This window comes from Serinus canaria, chromosome 1, assembly GCF_022539315.1.
Source record: "Serinus canaria isolate serCan28SL12 chromosome 1, serCan2020, whole genome shotgun sequence".
Lineage (NCBI taxonomy): Eukaryota > Metazoa > Chordata > Aves > Passeriformes > Fringillidae > Serinus > Serinus canaria.
The window spans coordinates 29,800,841-29,817,627 of record NC_066313.1 but is presented as its reverse complement, the minus strand read 5'-3'; the positions used below and the strand labels follow the sequence as shown (position 1 = coordinate 29,817,627).

The window sequence follows — 16,787 nt, the reverse complement described above, 5'->3', positions numbered from 1 at the left end:
CTTCAACCCAATTATATACTGTTGTCATATGGTCTGGAATATCCCTTAGGTTGGTTGGGATAAGTTATCCTACCGGTATCTCCTTCCAAGTTTCCATGTGCTGCAGTAGAACACCAGAATGGCAGTACAGAAACCAGACAAGAAAATTACCTCCACAGCTGCCTAAACCAGCACAGCCAGCCATGCTCTCCAGGGGACAAAGATCCCATCCCTGAGCAACCAGAGGGACATTGCCCCCCTTCATGGCTCTCTCCTCACCAGGAGCAAGTCTCCATCCATTCCTTATGCTTAATAACCTGCCTCAGCAAACAGCATGGAGACCAGAGAGATCCAAAGGCAGAGCTCCATCATGCCTCACCCAGAGGTGGCATTGCAATGGAAATGGCCCAGGTCTCTCCCAGTATGCCCCTCATGCTCCATTTCCTCTGGATAAGACAGGGCTGCAACATTGCTCAAGTTGAGGAGTGACACAGAGAGCAGATCAGCTCTGAAATGCTCACTCTGGCTGGAGGGAATTGTGTTTGCCCTCATTTGGAGAACTTGCTGACTGGCAGCTGCTTTCCTAGAAAAGCAGGACTCCTGGTTGCTGGTGCAGTGAGCTCCTTAGGTCTCTGTAAACACAGAGGTGCTGTTTGGGCAAGCTGTCCTCAACCCGCCATCCTCCAGGGGAGCCCAGGCCAGACCATGGCTCAGGAGAGGGGAAATGTCACCTCATATATCTGCAAATAACCATGTATCTTCCCCAGAAGCTCCTGCTGACACTTCTCCCATGACTCTGGTTGCCCCAAACCCCTCAGAACTGTCCTTGTCCCCCCTTTGATCCTGGCCAGGACCCTTTCAGAGAGGGCACTTCTGGGTCTGACCTCAGCTGCCTCCTCCAGAGCCCCCAGTCCCCTCAGCTGTTCACACCACCACAGCTGGCTGGAGACCCTGTCCCTGCTGCCCACACTGGGGCAGGACCAGCCAAAGACAGAGTGGTCTCAGCAGCTGAGAGAAATGGCCTCATCACGAGAGAGGAGATGGGAATCTCCAGGCTATCCCAAAGCTGGGATGTCTGGACATGGAGAGGGATCTTGAGGGAGGCTGCTGCCTAGAGGGGCTGAGACCTACAGCTCTGCTGCCCCTCACTGTGGTGTGACTGAGCTGAGTGTTGGGCAGACCCACACATTTTTGTGCACAGAAAGCAGGCATCAGCTTTTGTGGTGTTGCTGTCAACAAAAGGGAGAAACATTTCAGCCTGAGGCTGGTGACACACAGGAACAGGTTGCCCAGTGAGTTTGCAGAGCCCCTGAGGTTCAACACAGTTCTGAGCTACCTGGCCTAGTGCAAGATGTCCCAGCACACAGCAGGGCATTGCACTCGGTGGTCTCTGAAGATCCCTTCCAACCCAAACAATCCCTTCTGACTTTGGGATTCTTTGTCCCATTCACATTCCCCAGCATTGCCCTGGAGAGATCCCTCCCTGCAGAGCCAGTGTCCCCCTGCCCCTCCCTGAGCACTCCATGAGTGAAAGCAGCACACTGACAACGCTGGGTTCCCAGGGATTCTTTTATTAGCAGAAACAGGAGGGAATGCCCTTGGAGTCCAGGTACCAGCTGGAAAAAGGGCTTGGCAATGTCCAGGGACTGTTGGAGGTCAGGGCCACATCACAACTCTCCCAACTTGGTGCCACTCTTTGAAAATAAAGAGGAGGCCACGAGCCTGCAGCTCTTCCAATGGCCTTGCCAGCACCACCGGATGCTTCTTCCTATGAGGAAAAGGCACCATCTGGTTCTGCAGTGGTCACAACCATCTCCAGTGTCGCTGCCAGTGCCGGGAGATCCGATCAGCTGCCATGGAGCAGGGAATGCCAGCGGGACTGGGGAGAGCCTGCAGTGGTCAGCGACGGGGACGTCTTGTGCTTCCTGACACCAGCATCTGTCCTGCAACAGCAACGTTCCTTAAATCCAAGGATCATCCCAGGGGGACACAAGGACCATCCACCCTGAGTCCACAGACCCTGAAGCCCTGCAGTCTCTGCTCAGAGCAATGGGATGGGTTCCCTCCTCCAGCAGGGAGAGGGAGATCCACCTCCAGCTGAGGGGACAGCCCCCATTCCAAGGCCCTTCCCAGCACGCCCCCACCCCTGCACTGTTGGGCACCTCTCCCAACAGAGAGGCCACCCATTGTCTTGCTGCCCCTGGAGTCTGCATGTCCCCAGGTCTTACCTGGTGGCCAGGACAGGGTCACCAGCTGGGCTGCCCCTCGCTGAGGTTGATCTGCTCCAGGATCTGGCTGTACCTCCGGGTCAGGGCGTTGGTGTCCCTGGTGAGGTGGGTGAGGACCTGCTGCAGGCCAGTCAGGTGGTGGGACAGGCGCTCCTCCAGCTGGGCACCCTCGGCCTCGTTGCTGTCCAAGGATGTGTCCATGTCGGTGTGGGCACCGCTCGGGCTCTGGTCACCGACAGAGGCCAGGCCTTTCTCCACCATGGGCTTGATGGCCTTGAGGAGCTGGTAGCGCTCGTAGAGGTCCGTGCGGCTCTCTGCGGCCGGGGCTGCTCCCTCCTGCGGGAAGACGCCTCGCAGCAGGCTGGGGAACATCACCTCCTGCTCCATCTTCTGCGTGGCTGAGAAGTACTGCTCCATGGCCCTTCTCCTGCAGCTCTGGCACTACTGTTCTGGCTCTTCTGAGAGTGTCTCTGCTCCCTGGCCCTGCGGGGGCTTTTTATGCAGTGCTGGGGCACGTCCCTCCCCTGCTGTCCTCCCCTGCCAGCCCTGGTTGGCCTGGATGGCCTTGGGGTCGGGCTTGGCTGCAGCCCAGCCGGGGCTCAGCCGTGCTGTGTCCCTGGCTCTGTGCAATCCTTCCTGGCCCAGCCTCCCCGTGGCCTTCACCCGAGCTGGCCAGGGCTCCTGCTGCCTCCCCATGCCAGGAGCTAGGGGGGGTGGCAAGGAGGAGAGGTGCCCGGGATCTCTCCCATCCTGTCCTGTTTTATCTCAATCCCCCAACACGTTCAGAACTGGGGCCCTCTGGCTGTGGGTCCAGCTCCTGTGCCCAGTTCTGGAAGGCTGCAGGGGACTGTCACCTCCCCTTGTTCCTGCTGCCACGTGCTCAGGACATGAACACTCAGGGGCATTGAGCAACCCCTTCAGCACACGTAATGAAATCTGGAACACAGTGGAAATACACTGGAACATTGTCCCACTGGGTGTCTGGGGACAGTGGAGCCTGATGGAGTCCAGAGATTTGGGTGTCCAGAAACTTCCAATGCCACCAACCTCCCCCTGAGCTCAGCAGGGATGTGGCCAGGGACAGGGACCTGACTCCATGATGTGAAACTCCTGTGGCAGCAGCACAGAGCCACTGCTGGCCCCAGGGACATGGGTTCCCTGCCATTGTCCCAGTTCTGGGAGAGCAAAAGCCACAGCCAGGGCCCCAGCCAGCATTGCCTGTTCCTGCCTGTCTATGTGGAGTGTGGCAATCAGGGAAAGGGGTTCTGTTTGGGCAAAGGCTGTGGGGTACCTGCTTCCTTTTGCATCCCTTGGTGCTGGCAGCTCTCTCTCTGTCCCCCTGTGTCCCAGCCAGGTGCCCGCACTGCCAGGCACCCTTTCCCCACCATTTCCCCACCTGTCCTCGCCACCCCTCTTGTCCCTTTCCTTGTCTCCTGGCATCTCTTTGTGTCCTGCCATGGGGCCCATTGCTGCACCAGGGAGTGTGGGTGCTGCTGGCCCCGTGCAGGTGCCAGACACAGCCTTTGCCACATCGGGGCACCTGGGCCACTGCGGAGCTTCCTGGAGGTGCAGGCACATCACAGGGCTCAGGGGACAGAGGGACACAGGGGATGCTTTGCCCTCCTGCTCCCCCCACTGCCTCCCAAGCTGCTCAGAGTGAGCATGGCAGAACATTTGGTTCTGACAGGGCCTCAGGAAATTCCAATTGCTCCCCAGCCCCTCCTCCTTGAGTCATGTATAAATGCCAAATCCTCTCTGTGCCTTCGGGGATCCCATTAGGGGGAATAGTAGCAGTAGGTTCGGGTCTGAGGGGAGATGGTAGAATGGGCACCTGGCTGGCCTGTGAGGGGACAGTGGGAGAACTGCCAACACTGAGGGTTGCAAAAGACAGGAAGGACCCCCTGGCCTTTCCCAAAATAGAACCAGTTCGTCCATTTGCCGCATACTGCATGATAAGAAGGGTCAGGAGTCCTGGCCATTGACCAGCCATGGCCTCTGCTCCAGAATGGGGGTGTTGGGTGTGAAGGTGGCACCATCTGTGCTCCACTGTAGGCAATGAAAGCTCAGCCCCATGGATGCAGTTCCGCTTGTGGTATTTGGTCCCATCTCTGTCCCTGTTACATGTCCTCATGGCCCATTGCCCTGGTATTGGAATAATTACCAGTATATCCAGATGGGACCTGTCTGGCTTGTCTAGCCTCTGCTGCTTGACCAAAAGGCAGCAACTGTGATGTTTTCACCTCAGTGACACCTCTGGCTATGCTGGATCCTGCAGCTGGCACTGGAGACAAGTCCAGACATTTCCCAGACATGCAAAGCTCCGGTTTACCTCTGTGCAGGTGCTTTAAGGCGAGGTGAAGGAAAGGAGTGGGATTCTGCCAGAGGTTTTCATCCAGAGTTTTATTTCGACCCACGAGGTTCTGAATCCTGTAACAGCTCTAACAGAACCCTCCAAACCCCATGGCTGCTGGCTCTTTTAACCTCAGGGAGCGGAGGAGGGAAGGGGTAGGGATCCCACCAACCAGGTGCAGGGTGGGCAGGTCTCAGGTGCAAGGGGCACCTGGCTGGGCAATGGCCCCCCAGTGATGTAAGGCATCTTTTGAACTCTGCCAATCACTCGAGGCCCTTCTGGAATACCAGGGTTGATAGACAGCACTCAGCAGGGGTCAGGGTGGGAGAAGGAGAGGTGATTGGCACCTGGGAAGGATTGGGATAGCTGAGACAAACTATGACATCACACCACAACACCCTGGTTCAGGGCACATTTGGGAGAGAACCCCCAAAGGGGTCCTCTAGAACAGCAGATTCAATCGGCCCCACCCCCCAACCGGTTCGGAAGAAAATACCTCCCTGGAGAAAAGTGGGGAAAAGTGTTTATTAAACAATAAAACCTAAACAATATTAAACAATAAATGCTCTTGCTGCTCCAGAAGAGATGAAAAAAACAGAAAAGTCCCCTCCCCGGGTTGCAGTTCAGCTCATTCTCTCTCTTATCAGTCCTTCCAGTGCTGGAAATGCCGCAGTCCAGACCTGGCCCTGCGGGCCACAGGTGCGAGCTGCAAGTGCTCTTCTGGTGTTCAGTCCAGAGCAGGTATAAACAGATCCAGAGAAAAAAAACCACAGTCCAGGGAACTTCTCTGCCTCAGCTAGCTAAAACTAACTAAAAAAAGAGGAGAGCTCTGTCCTCTTGCCTGTCCATTGGCAAACACAGAACAGGAGGAGGAATGTGAAGGAATTAGTGCAGTGTCTGGAAACAAAGTGAGCGCTTCTGCTCGCCCCCTTCACTCTCAGAACAAGTCTTAAAGGTGCAAAACTTATTATTCAGCATAAAGACAACAAGACAATTGGGGAAAAAGCATCATACAGGCAACCCCGGACACCGATGCAGGATTCCATGCAGCAGAGCACTCCCAGGTAGGTGTTCCTCACCGGAGTCTGCTGCCGTGTTCAGGCCACCAGAGTCTGCTCAGCGTCCCTGGAGTGTTCACATCCTGAGTGCATGGCAGCGAGGCGGGGGGAGGGAGGGGACATCCCCAGCAGCACCATTGCCTACAGCCTGGCCACACCAGGGAGCAGGAGGTGGACCCACTCCCACAGGACACCAAAACTGAGTACAGTGGGGAGCTGAGATAGGATAGGAAGGGATAGGAGAGAACCCAGGTAACTCATTGGCACTCCTGGCTCCTGGCCCAGACTCCCTGAGGCCTTTTTCTGACCTGGCTTGGGGGTCCCAGTGCATCAACCCCACTCCATGGCTGGTCAATGGCCAGGACTCCTGCCCCTTCTTATCTTGTGGTATGTTGCAATTGGAGGAATTGGTTCTATTTTGGGAAAGGCCATGGGGTCCTTCCTGTCTTTTGCAACCCTCAGTACTGGGTTGCAGCTCTCCCACTGTCCCCTCCCACTATCCCCAAATAGTCTGGCCAGGTGCCCATTCTGCCACCTGCCCTCTCCCCCTCACACCTGAACCCACTGCCCCCCTTGTCCCTTTCTGGGGGCTCCTGACATCCTGGGCTGCCCAGTGCTGCACTGAGGTTTGCACACACTGGCAGCTCAGGACTTCTGCGCCACCATGGAGCTTCCTGAAGGTTCAGAAACATCATAGTGTTCCCTCAGGGTGGCCTCAGGCTGGCACACATCTGCCCCAGGACTGGAGCTTCACTGTGGATATCATGATCTGAGCCCGGCTGGCAGCTCAGCCCCACTCAGCTGCTCTGTCACTCCCCCCAGGTGGGATGGAGGAGAGAATCATGGAGGGTAAAAGAGAGAAAACCAGTGGGTGAGAATGACGACAGCTCCACAGGAAAAACAAAAGCTGCACAAGTAAGCAAAGCAAAAGAAGGAACTCATTCACCCCCTCCCATTGGCACTCAGGTGTTCATGGCCTGCAGGAGAGCAGGACTCCACTGTGTGTCATGGTGACCTGGCAAGATGACTGCTATCACTCTGTGCCCCTCTTCCTTCTCCTCCACACTCCCTTCTCTTGGTGCCACAGAGGGATAAGACAGGAGGATGTGCCCGGGATGATACAGAGACACTTGGGGACACATGTGGTGGCACAACCTGCACTCTGAGCTGAGGCTGGTGCTGGGGCTGCACCCACCAGGAGGGCTTCAGGTCAGGGCTAAGCATGCCCAAATCCAGGGGTCTGGGCAGCAGAGACCTGAGGGTGTCAGTGCAGCTCCTGGGGGCCCTGCTTGTCCTGAGCAGCCTCCCCGGGGTCCCAAACCCAGGGCTGGGCACCCCAGTTGAGCTCAGCCCAAACTCAGCCATGCTGGAACCCAGCGGTGGCTTTGCTGTGCTCCAGCAGCAGTCCTTGTACACCTTCTCCTGCCATCCCTGCTGGCAGCTCTCCAGAACCTCGCAGTGTCTCCCTGAAGAATGTGGGGATGTGGGGCAGCAGATCTGGCAGATGAAGTCTCCAAAGCCACAGTGAAGAGTTGGCAATTATTATATCCAAAGGAGGCGGAGCTGTGGAGCTGTCAGAGTCTGCTGAGCCCCTGTCGGAACCAAACTTTCTGCCCTGCAAAATATGAGTAGCGTGGGAGGCAGTGGGGGGAGCAGGAGGGCAAAGCATCCCCTGTGTCCCTCTGTCCCCTGAGCCCTGTGATGTGCCTGCACCTCCAGGAAGCTCCAGAGTGGCCCAGGTGCCCCGATGTGGCAAAGGCTGTGTCTGGCACCGGCACAGGGCCAGCAGCACCCACACTCCCTGGTGCAGCAATGGGCCCATGGCAGGACACAAAGAGATGCCAGGAGACAAGGAAAGGGACAAGAGGGGTGGCGAGGACAGGTGGGGAAAGGGTGGGGAAAGGGTGCCTGGCAGTGCAGGCACCTGGCTGGAACACAGAGGCAAAGAGGGAGAGCTGCCAGCACCAAGGGTTGCAAAAGGAAGCAGGTACCCCACAGCCTTTGCCCAAACAGAACCCCTTTCCCTGATTGCCACACTCCAGAGGGACTGGCAGGGACAGGAACTGCTGGCTGGGGCCCTGGCTGTGGCTTTTGCTCTCCCAGAACTGGGACAATGGCAGGGAACCCATGTCCCAGGGGCCAGCAGTGGCTCTGTGCTGCTGCCACAGGAGTTTCACATCATGGAGACAGGTCCCTGTACCTGGCCACATCCCTGCTGAGCTCAGGGGGAGGTTGGTGGCATTGGAAGTTTCTGGACACCCAAATCTCTGGACTCCATCAGGCTCCATTGTCCCCAGACACCCAGTGGGACAATGTTCCAGTGTATTTCCACTGTGTTCCAGATTTCTTTACGTGAGTTGAAGGGGTTGCTCAATGTCCCTGGAGTGTTCACGTCCTGAGCACGTGGCAGCAAGAACAGGGGAGGTGACAGTCCCCTGCAGCCTTCCAGAACTGGGCACAGGAGCTGGACCAACAGCCAGAGGGCCCCAGTACTGAACGTGTTGGGGAACTGAGATAAAACAGGACAGGATGGGAGAGACCCCAGGCACCTCTCCTCCTTGCCAACCCCCGTAGCTCCTGGCATGGGGAGGTAGCAGGAGCCCGGCCAGCTCGGGTGAAGGCCACGGGGAGGCTGGGCCAGGAAGGATTGCACAGAGCCATGGACACAGCACGGCTGAGCCCCACCTGGGCTGGAGCCAAGCCCGACCCCAAGGCCATCCAGGCCAACCAGGGCTGGCAGGGGAGGACAGCAGGGGAGGGACGTGCCCCAGCACTGCATAAAAAGCCCCCGCAGGGCCAGGGAGCAGAGACACTCTCAGAAGAGCCAGAGAAGCAGTGCCAGAGCTGCAGGAGAAGGGCCATGGAGCAGTACTTCTCAGCCACGCAGAAGATGGAGCAGGAGGTGATGTTCCCCAGCCTGCTGCGAGGCGTCTTCCCGCAGGAGGAGGGGGCAGCCCCGGCCGCAGAGAGCCGCACGGACCTTTACGAGCGCTACCAGCTCCTCAAGGCCATCAAGCCCATGGTGGAGAAAGGCCTGGCCTCTGTCAGTGACCAGAGCCCGAGCGGTGCCCACACCGACGTGGACACATCCTTGGGCAGCAACGAGGCCGAGGGTGCCCAGCTGGAGGAGCGCCTGTCCCACCACCTGACTGGCCTGCAGCAGGTCCTCACCCACCTCACCAGGGACACCAACGCCCTGACCCGGAGGTACAGCCAGATCCTGGAGCAGATCAACCTCAGCGAGGGGCAGCCCAGCTGGTGACCCTGTCCTGGCCACCAGGTAAGACCTGGGGACATGCAGACTCCAGGGGCAGCAAGACAATGGGTGGCCTCTCTGTTGGGAGAGGTGCCCAACAGTGCAGGGGTGGGGGCGTGCTGGGAAGGGCCTTGGAATGGGGGCTGTCCCCTCAGCTGGAGGTGGATCTCCCTCTCCCTGCTGGAGGAGGGAACCCGTCCCATTGCTCTGTGCAGAGACTGCAGGGCTTCAGGGTCTGTGGACTCAGGGTCGATGGTCCTTGTGTCCCCCTGGGATGATCCTTGGAGTAAAGGAACGTTGCTGTTGCAGGACAGGTGCTGGTGTCAGGAAGCACAAGACGTCCCCGTCGCTGACCACTGCAGGCTCTCCCCAGTCCCGCTGGCATTCCCTGCTCCGTGGCAGCCGATCGGATCTCCCGGCACCTGCAGCGACACCAGAGATGGTTGTGACCACTGCAGAACCAGATGGTGCATTTTCCTCATAGGAAGAAGCATCCAGCGGTGCTGGCAAGGCCGTGGGAAAGCTGCAGGCTCGTGGCCTCCTCTTTATTTTCAAAGAGTGGCACCAAGTTGGGAGAGTTGTGATGTGGTCCCAACCACCAACAGTCCCTGGACATTGCCAAGCCCTTTTCCAGCTGGTACCTGGACTCCAAGGGCATTCCCTCCTGTTTCTGCTAATAAAAGAATCCCTGGGAACCCAGCGCTGTCAGTGTGCTGCTTTCACTCATGGAGTGCTCAGGGAGGGGCAGGGGGACACTGGCTCTGCAGGGAGGGATCTCTCCAGGGCAATGCTGGGGAATGTGAATGGGACAAAGAATCACAAAATCAGAAGGGATTGTTTGGGTTGGAAGGGATCTTCAGAGACCACTGAGTGCAATGCCCTGCTGTGTGCTGGGACATCTTGCACTAGGCCAGGTAGCTCAGAACTGTGTTGAACCTCAGGGGCTCTGCAAACTCACTGGGCAACCTGTTCCTGTGTGTCACCAGCCTCAGGCTGAAATGTTTCTTCCTTTTGTTGACAGCATCCCTGTCAAAAATAGGTAAGAAACTGTTTTAGAATCGTTGATAATTCTTACGCTTTTGTGTTAAAATTTTGATTATTATATTGTAAAAGGGGATAAATGGGTAGTTTTAAGAAATACTGTGCTCAGTGTACCATAATACACCTAAGTAAAGTGCAGCACCCCCTAAGTATAACGAGCCAGCCTGGACAGAACTGTAATGGGCCAATTGATCAAATTAATTCATCATGCAAATGAAGGATCCCAACAGAACCCCATGTAAAGGAACAAAGGGAAGTGTAAAATGGGGCATCCAACCCAGTGAATCTGTACTGCTGTACCTGGAACATTGAGAACATCGCTGCTCAAGAAAGATAGAAAATCCAGGGCCGGTGCTGCAGCATCCTCAACTGGAATACTCCTGCTTGATCTGCAGGCCCACTAAGCTTTGGGCCTAATTGTCATAAATGCTGGAATCACTTTAGCACCAGGAGTGTGTTCCCATTTTTAATAACAACACAAAACCTGATGCCTGATTTCTGTGCGCCACAAATTGTGAATTTGCCCAAAACTGGGCTCAGCCATGCAACAGTGAGGGGCAGTACAGTTGTAGGTCTCAGCACCTCTGGAGAGTAGCCTCCCTCAAGACGCCAGCTCCATGGCCAGACATCCCAGGATTGGGATACGTTGGAGATTCTGATCAACTTGCTGATTGGCAGCTGCTTTCCTAGAAAAGCAGGACTCCTGGGTGCTGGTGCAGTGAGCTCCTTGGGTCTCTGCAGACACAGAGGTGCTGTTTGGGTAATCTATGCTAAACTCAGCACCCTCCTGGGGAGCCCAGGCCAGGCCATGGCTCAGGAGAGGGGAAATGTCACCTCATATATCTGCAAATAACCACGTATCTTCCCCAGTAGCTCCTGCTGACACATCTTCCATGACTCTGGTTGCCCCAAATCCCCCAGAACTGTCCTTGTCCCCCCTTTGATCCTGGCCAGGACCCTTTCAGAGAGGGCACTTCTGGGTCTGGCCTCAGCTGCCTCCTCCAGAGCCCCCAGTCCCCTCAGCTGTTCACACCACCACAGCTGGCTGGAGACCCTGTCCCTGCTGCCCACACTGGGGCAGGACCAGCCAAAGCCAGAGTGGTCTCAGAAGCTGAGAGAAATGGCCTCATCACGAGAGAGGAGATGGGAATCTCCAGGCTATCCCAAGGCTGGGATGTCTGGACATGGAGAGGGATCTTGAGGGAGGCTGCTGCCTAGAGGGGCTGAGACCTACAGCTCTGCTGCCCCTCACTGTGGTGTGACTGAGCTGAGTGTTGGGCAGACCCACACATTTTTGTGCACAGAAAGCAGGCATCAGCTTTTGTGGTGTTGCTGTCAACAAAAGGAAGAAACATTTCAGCCTGAGGCTGGTGACACACAGGAACAGGTTGTCCAGTGAGTCTGCACAGCCCCTGAGGTTCAACAAAGTTCTGAGCTACCTGGCCTAGTGCAAGATGTCCCAGCACACAGCAGGGCATTGCACTCAGTGGTCTCTGAAGATCCCTTCCAACCCAAACAATCCCTTCTGATTTTGTGATTCTTTGTCCCATTCACATTCCCCAGCATTGCCCTGGAGAGATCCCTCCCTGCAGAGCCAGTGTCCCCCTGCCCCTCCCTGAGCACTCCATGAGTGAAAGCAGCACACTGACAACGCTGGGTTCCCAGGGATTCTTTTATTAGCAGAAACAGGAGGGAATGCCCTTGGAGTCCAGGTACCAGCTGGAAAAGGGCTTGGCAATGTCCAGGGACTGTTGGAGGTCAGGGCCACATCACAACTCTCCCAACTTGGTGCCACTCTTTGAAAATAAAGAGGAGGCCACGAGCCTGCAGCTCTTCCAATGGCCTTGCCAGCACCGCAGGATGCTTCTTCCTATGAGGAAAACGCATCATATGGTTCTGCAGTGGTCACAACCATCTCTGGTGTCGCTGCCGGTGCCGGGAGATCCGATCGGCTGCCACGGAGCAGGGAATGCCAGCGGGACTGGGGAGAGCCTGCAGTGATCAGCGACGGGGACGTCTTGTGCTTCCTGACACCAGCACCTGTCCTGCAACAGCAACGTTCCTTTACTCCAAGGATCATCCCAGGGGGACACAAGGACCATTGACCCTGAGTCCACAGACCCCAAAGCCCTGCAGTCTCTGCACAGAGCAATGGGACGGGTTCCCTCCTCCAGCAGGGAGAGGGAGATCCACCTCCAGCTGAGGGGACAGCCCCCATTCCAAGGCCCTTCCCAGCACGCCCCCACCCCTGCACTGTTGGGCACCTCTCCCAACAGAGAGGCCACCCATTGTCTTGCTGCCCCTGGAGTCTGCATGTCCCCAGGTCTTACCTGGTGGCCAGGACAGGGTCACCAGCTGGGCTGCCCCTCGCTGAGGTTGATCTGCTCCAGGATCTGGCTGTACCTCCGGGTCAGGGCGTTGGTGTCCCTGGTGAGGTGGGTGAGGACCTGCTGCAGGCCAGTCAGGTGGTGGGACAGGCGCTCCTCCAGCTGGGCACCCTCGGCCTCGTTGCTGTCCAAGGATGTGTCCACGTCGGTGTGGGCACCGCTCGGGCTCTGGTCACCGACAGAGGCCAGGCCTTTCTCCACCATGGGCTTGATGGCCTTGAGGAGCTGGTAGCGCTCGTAGAGGTCCGTGCGGCTCTCTGCGGCCGGGGCTGCCCCCTCCTCCTGCGGGAAGACGCCTCGCAGCAGGCTGGGGAACATCACCTCCTGCTCCATCTTCTGCGTGGCTGAGAAGTACTGCTCCATGGCCCTTCTCCTGCAGCTCTGGCACTGCTTCTCTGGCTCTTCTGAGAGTGTCTCTGCTCCCTGGCCCTGCAGGGGCTTTTTATGCAGTGCTGGGGCACGTCCCTCCCCTGCTGTCCTCCCCTGCCAGCCCTGGTTGGCCTGGATGGCCTTGGGGTCGGGCTTGGCTCCAGCCCAGCCGGGGCTCAGCCGTGCTGTGTCCATGGCTCTGTGCAATCCTTCCTGGCCCAGACTCCCCGTGGCCTTCGCCCGAGCTGGTCGGGGCTCCTGCTGCCTCCCCATGCCAGGAGCTAGGGGGGGTGGCAAGGAGGAGAGGTGCCTGGGGTCTCTCCCATCCTGTCCTGTTTTATCTCAATCCCCCAACACGTTCAGAACTGGGGCCCTCTGGCTGTGGGTCCAGCTCCGGGACACCGTTTGGGAAGGCTGCAGGGGACTGTCACCTCCCCTCGTTCCTGCTGCCACGTGTTTAGGACATGAACACACCAGGGGCATTGAGCAACCCCTTCAGCACACGTAATGAAATCTGGAACACAGTGGAAATACACTGGAACATTGTCCCACTGGGTGTCTGGGGACAGTGGAGCCTGATGGAGTCCAGAGATTTGGGTGTCCAGAAACTTCCAATGCCACCAACGTCCATCTAGGCTCAGCAGGGATGTGGCCAGGTACAGGGACCTGTCTCCATGATGTGAAACTCCTGTGGCAGCAGCACAGAGCCACTGCTGGCCCCTGGGACATGGGTTCCCTGCCATTGTCCCAGTTCTGGGAGAGCAAAAGCCACAGCCAGGGCCCCAGTCAGCAGTGCCTGTCCCTGCCAGTCCCTCTGGAATGTGGCAATCAGGGAAAGGGGTTCTGTTTGGGCAAAGGCTGTGGGGTACCTGCTTCCTTTTGCATCCCTTGGTGCTGGCAGCTCTCCCTCTTTGCCCCTGTGTCCCAGCCAGGTGCCTGCACTGCCAGGCACCCTTTCCCCACCCTTTCGCCACCTGTCCTTGCCACCCCTCTTGTCCCTTTCCTTGTCTCCTGGCATCTCTTTGTGTCCTGCCACGGGCCCATTGCTGCACCAGGGAGTGTGGGTGCTGCTGGCCCCGTGCAGGTGCCAGACACAGCTTTGGCCACATCGGGGCACCTGGGCCACTCTGGAGCTTCCTGGAGGTGCAGGCACATCACAGGGCTCAGGGGACAGAGGGACACAGGGGATGCTTTGCCCTCCTGCTCCCCCCACTGCCTCCCACGCTACTCATATTTTGCAGGGCAGAATGTTTGGGCTGACATGCGCTCAGCAGACTCTGACAGCTCCACAGCTCCTCCTCCTTTGGATATAATAATTGCCAACTCTTCACTGTGGCTTTGGGGACTTCATCTGCCAGATCTGCTGCCCCACATCCCCACATTCTTCAAGGAGACACTGCGAGGTTCTGGAGAGCTGCCAGCAGGGATGGCAGGAGAAGGTGTACAAGGACTGCTGCTGGAGCACAGCAAAGCCACCATGGGGTTCTAGCATGGCTGGGTTTGGGCTGAGCTCAACTGAGGTGCCCAGCCCCGGGTTTGGGACCCCGGGGAGGCTGCTCAGGACAAGCAGGTCCCCCAGGAGCTGCACTGACACCCTCAGGTCTCTGCTGCCACAGACCCCTGGATTTGGGCATGCTTAGCCCTGACCTGAAGCCCTCCTGGTGGGTGCAGCCCCAGCACCAGCCTCAGCTCAGAGTGCAGGTTGTGCCACCACATGTGTCCCCAAGTGTCTCTGTATCATGCCGGGCACATCCTCCCGTCTTATCCCTCTGTGGCACCAAGAGAAGGGAGTGTGGAGGAGAAGGAAGAGGGGCACAGAGTGATAGCAGTCATCTTGCCAGGTCACCATGACACACAGTGGAGTCCTGCTCTCCTGCAGGACTCCACACAGTGGAGTCCTGCTCTCCTGAACACCTGAGTGCCAATGGGAGGGGGTGAAGGAGTTCCTTCTTTTGCTTTGCTTACTTGTGCAGCTTTTGTTTTTCCTGTGGAGCTGTCGTCATTCTCACCCACTGGTTTTCTCTCTTTTACCCTCCCTGATTCTCTCCTCCATCCCACCTGGGGGGAGTGACAGAGCAGCTGAGTGGGGCTGAGCTGCCAGCCGGGCTCAGATCATGATATCCACAGTGAAGCTCCAGTCCTGGGGCAGATGTGTGCCAGCCTGAGGCCACCCTGAAGGAACACTATGGTGTTTCTGAACCTTCAGGAAGCTCCATGGTGGCGCAGAAGTCCTGAGCTGCCAGTGTGTGCAAACCTCAGTGCAGCACTGGGCAGCCCAGGATGTCAGGAGCCCCCAGAAAGGGACAAGGGGGGCAGTGGGTTCAGGTGTGAGGGGGAGAGGGCAGGTGGCAGAATGGGCACCTGGCCAGGCGATTTGGGGACAGTGGGAGGGGACAGTGGGAGAGCTGCCAGCACTGAGGGTTGCAAAAGACAGGAAGGACCCCATGGCCTTTCCCAAAATAGAACCAATTCCTCCAATTGCCACATACCACAAGATAAGAAGGGACAGGAGTCCTGGCCATTGACCAGCCATGGAGTGGGGTTGATGCACTGGGACCCCCAAGCCAGGTCAGGCAAAGGCCTCAGGGATTCTGGGCCAGGAGCCAGGAGTGCCAATGAGTTACCTGGGTTCTCTCCTATCCCTTCCTATCCTATCTCAGCCCCACACTGTGCTCAGTTTTGGAGTTCTGTGGGAGTGGGTCCACCTCCTGCTCCCTGGTGTGGCCAGGCTGTAGGCAGTGGTGCTGCTGGGGATGTTCCCTCCCCCCCTCGCTTCCATGCACTCAGGATGTGAACACTCCAGGGACACTGAGCAGGCTCTGTCCATGACTGCTGGCCTGAACACGGCAGCAGACTCTGGTGAGGAACACCTACCTGGGAGTGCTCTGCTGCATGGAATCCTGCAGGGGCCATGAAGACATGCAGTGGGGTCAGAAATGGGACCAAATGCCACAAGGGGAACTGCATCCATGGGGCTGAGCTTTCATTGCCTACAGTGGAGCACAGATGGTGCCACCTTCACACCCAACACCCCCTTTCTGGAGCAGAGGCCATGGCTGGTCAATGGCCAGGACTCCTGACCCTTCTTATCATGCAGTATGCGGCCAGTGGTTCTATTTTGGGAAAGGCCTGGGGGTTCTTCCTCCCTTTTGCAACCCTTAGTGTTGGCAGCTCTCCCACTGTCCCCTCACAGGCCAGCCAGGTGTCCATTCTCCCACCTACCCTCTCCCCCTCAGACCTGAACCCACTGCTCCTATTCTCCCTAATGGGATCCCCAAAAGCAAAGACAGGATTTGGCAATTATACATGTCCCAAGGATTAGGAACTGGGGAGCAACTGGATTCTGCTGAGCACCTGTCAGCCCCAAATGTTCTGCCATGCTCAATCTGAGCAGCTCAGGAGGCAGTGGGGGGAGCAGGAGGGCAAAGCATCCCCTGTGTCCCTCTGTCCCCTGAGCCCTGTGATGTGCCTGCACCTCCAGGAAGCTCCGCAGTGGCCCAGGTGCCCCGATGTGGCTAAGGCTGTGTCTGGCACCTGCACGGGGCCAGCAGCACCCACACTCCCTGGTGCAGCAATGGGCCCCATGGCAGGACACAAAGAGATGCCAGGAGACAAGGAAAGGGACAAGAGGGGTGGCAAGGACAGGTGGCGAAAGGGTGGGGAAAGGGTGCCTGGCAGTGCGGGCACCTGGCTGGGACACAGGGGGACAGAGGTAGAGCTGCCAGCACCAAGGGATGCAAAAGGAAGCAGGTACCCCACAGCCTTTGCCCAAACAGAACCACTTTCCCTGATTGCCACTCTCCACATAGACAGGCAGAGACAGGCACTGCTGGCTGGGGCCCTGGCTGTGGCTTTTGCTCTCCCAGAACTGGGACAATGGCAGGGAACCCATGTCCCTGGGGCCAGCAGTGGCTCTGTGCTGCTGCCACAGGAGTTTCACATCATGGAGACAGGTCCCTGTACCTGGCCACATCCCTGCTGAGCTCAGGGGGAGGTTGGTGGCATTGGAAGTTTCTGGGCACCCAAATCTCTGGACTCCATCAGGCTCCACTCTCCCCAGACACCCAGTGGGACAATGTTCCAGTGTATTTCCACTGTGTTCCAGATTTCTTTACATGT

At 57.6% G+C, this 16,787-nt stretch overlaps 3 protein-coding genes across 8 annotated transcripts; 1 reads left to right on the top strand and 2 right to left on the bottom strand.

Moving 5' to 3' along the window:
• Positions 1-1,530: 1,530 nt before the first annotated feature.
• Positions 1,531-2,693, bottom strand: LOC127059678 (thyroid hormone-inducible hepatic protein-like). 2 transcript variants are annotated; one of them, XM_050975322.1, is made up of 2 exons: positions 2,208-2,693; positions 1,531-1,917 (listed from the first exon to the last, which is right to left on the bottom strand). In XM_050975322.1, exon 1 carries the CDS (start codon positions 2,622-2,624, stop codon positions 2,226-2,228), a length of 399 nt encoding a protein of 132 aa, XP_050831279.1. In that variant the 5' UTR covers positions 2,625-2,693; the 3' UTR covers positions 1,531-1,917; positions 2,208-2,225. The 2 variants fall into 2 exon arrangements, with proteins under 2 accessions (XP_050831279.1, XP_050831275.1); XM_050975318.1 differs by having other exon boundaries at positions 1,531-1,922; positions 2,208-2,691.
• Positions 1,531-12,739, bottom strand: LOC127059673 (thyroid hormone-inducible hepatic protein-like). Of its 4 annotated transcripts, none has more exons than XM_050975294.1 (2): positions 12,243-12,739; positions 1,531-1,917 (listed from the first exon to the last, which is right to left on the bottom strand). In XM_050975294.1, the coding sequence occupies exon 1, from the start codon at positions 12,660-12,662 to the stop codon at positions 12,261-12,263; it is 402 nt and encodes a 133-aa protein (XP_050831251.1). In that variant the 5' UTR covers positions 12,663-12,739; the 3' UTR covers positions 1,531-1,917; positions 12,243-12,260. The 4 variants fall into 4 exon arrangements, with proteins under 4 accessions (XP_050831251.1, XP_050831244.1, XP_050831259.1 ...); XM_050975287.1 differs by having other exon boundaries at positions 1,531-1,922; positions 12,243-12,738; XM_050975302.1 differs by lacking the exon at positions 1,531-1,917 and adding an exon at positions 11,567-11,952.
• On the top strand, positions 8,260-9,570 carry LOC127059676 (thyroid hormone-inducible hepatic protein-like). Of its 2 annotated transcripts, none has more exons than XM_050975314.1 (2): positions 8,260-8,895; positions 9,186-9,570. In XM_050975314.1, exon 1 carries the CDS (start codon positions 8,275-8,277, stop codon positions 8,875-8,877), a length of 603 nt encoding a protein of 200 aa, XP_050831271.1. In that variant the 5' UTR covers positions 8,260-8,274; the 3' UTR covers positions 8,878-8,895; positions 9,186-9,570. The 2 variants fall into 2 exon arrangements, with proteins under 2 accessions (XP_050831271.1, XP_050831268.1); XM_050975311.1 differs by having other exon boundaries at positions 9,181-9,570.
• Positions 12,740-16,787: the final 4,048 nt, after the last annotated feature.

Coding starts and splice junctions, on each gene's coding strand:
- LOC127059673 (XM_050975294.1), bottom strand. CDS start 12,662: ATGGAGCAGTACTTCTCAGCCACGCAGAAGATGGAGCAGGAGGTGATG.
- LOC127059678 (XM_050975322.1), bottom strand. CDS start 2,624: ATGGAGCAGTACTTCTCAGCCACGCAGAAGATGGAGCAGGAGGTGATG.
- LOC127059676 (XM_050975314.1), top strand. CDS start 8,275: ATGGACACAGCACGGCTGAGCCCCACCTGGGCTGGAGCCAAGCCCGAC.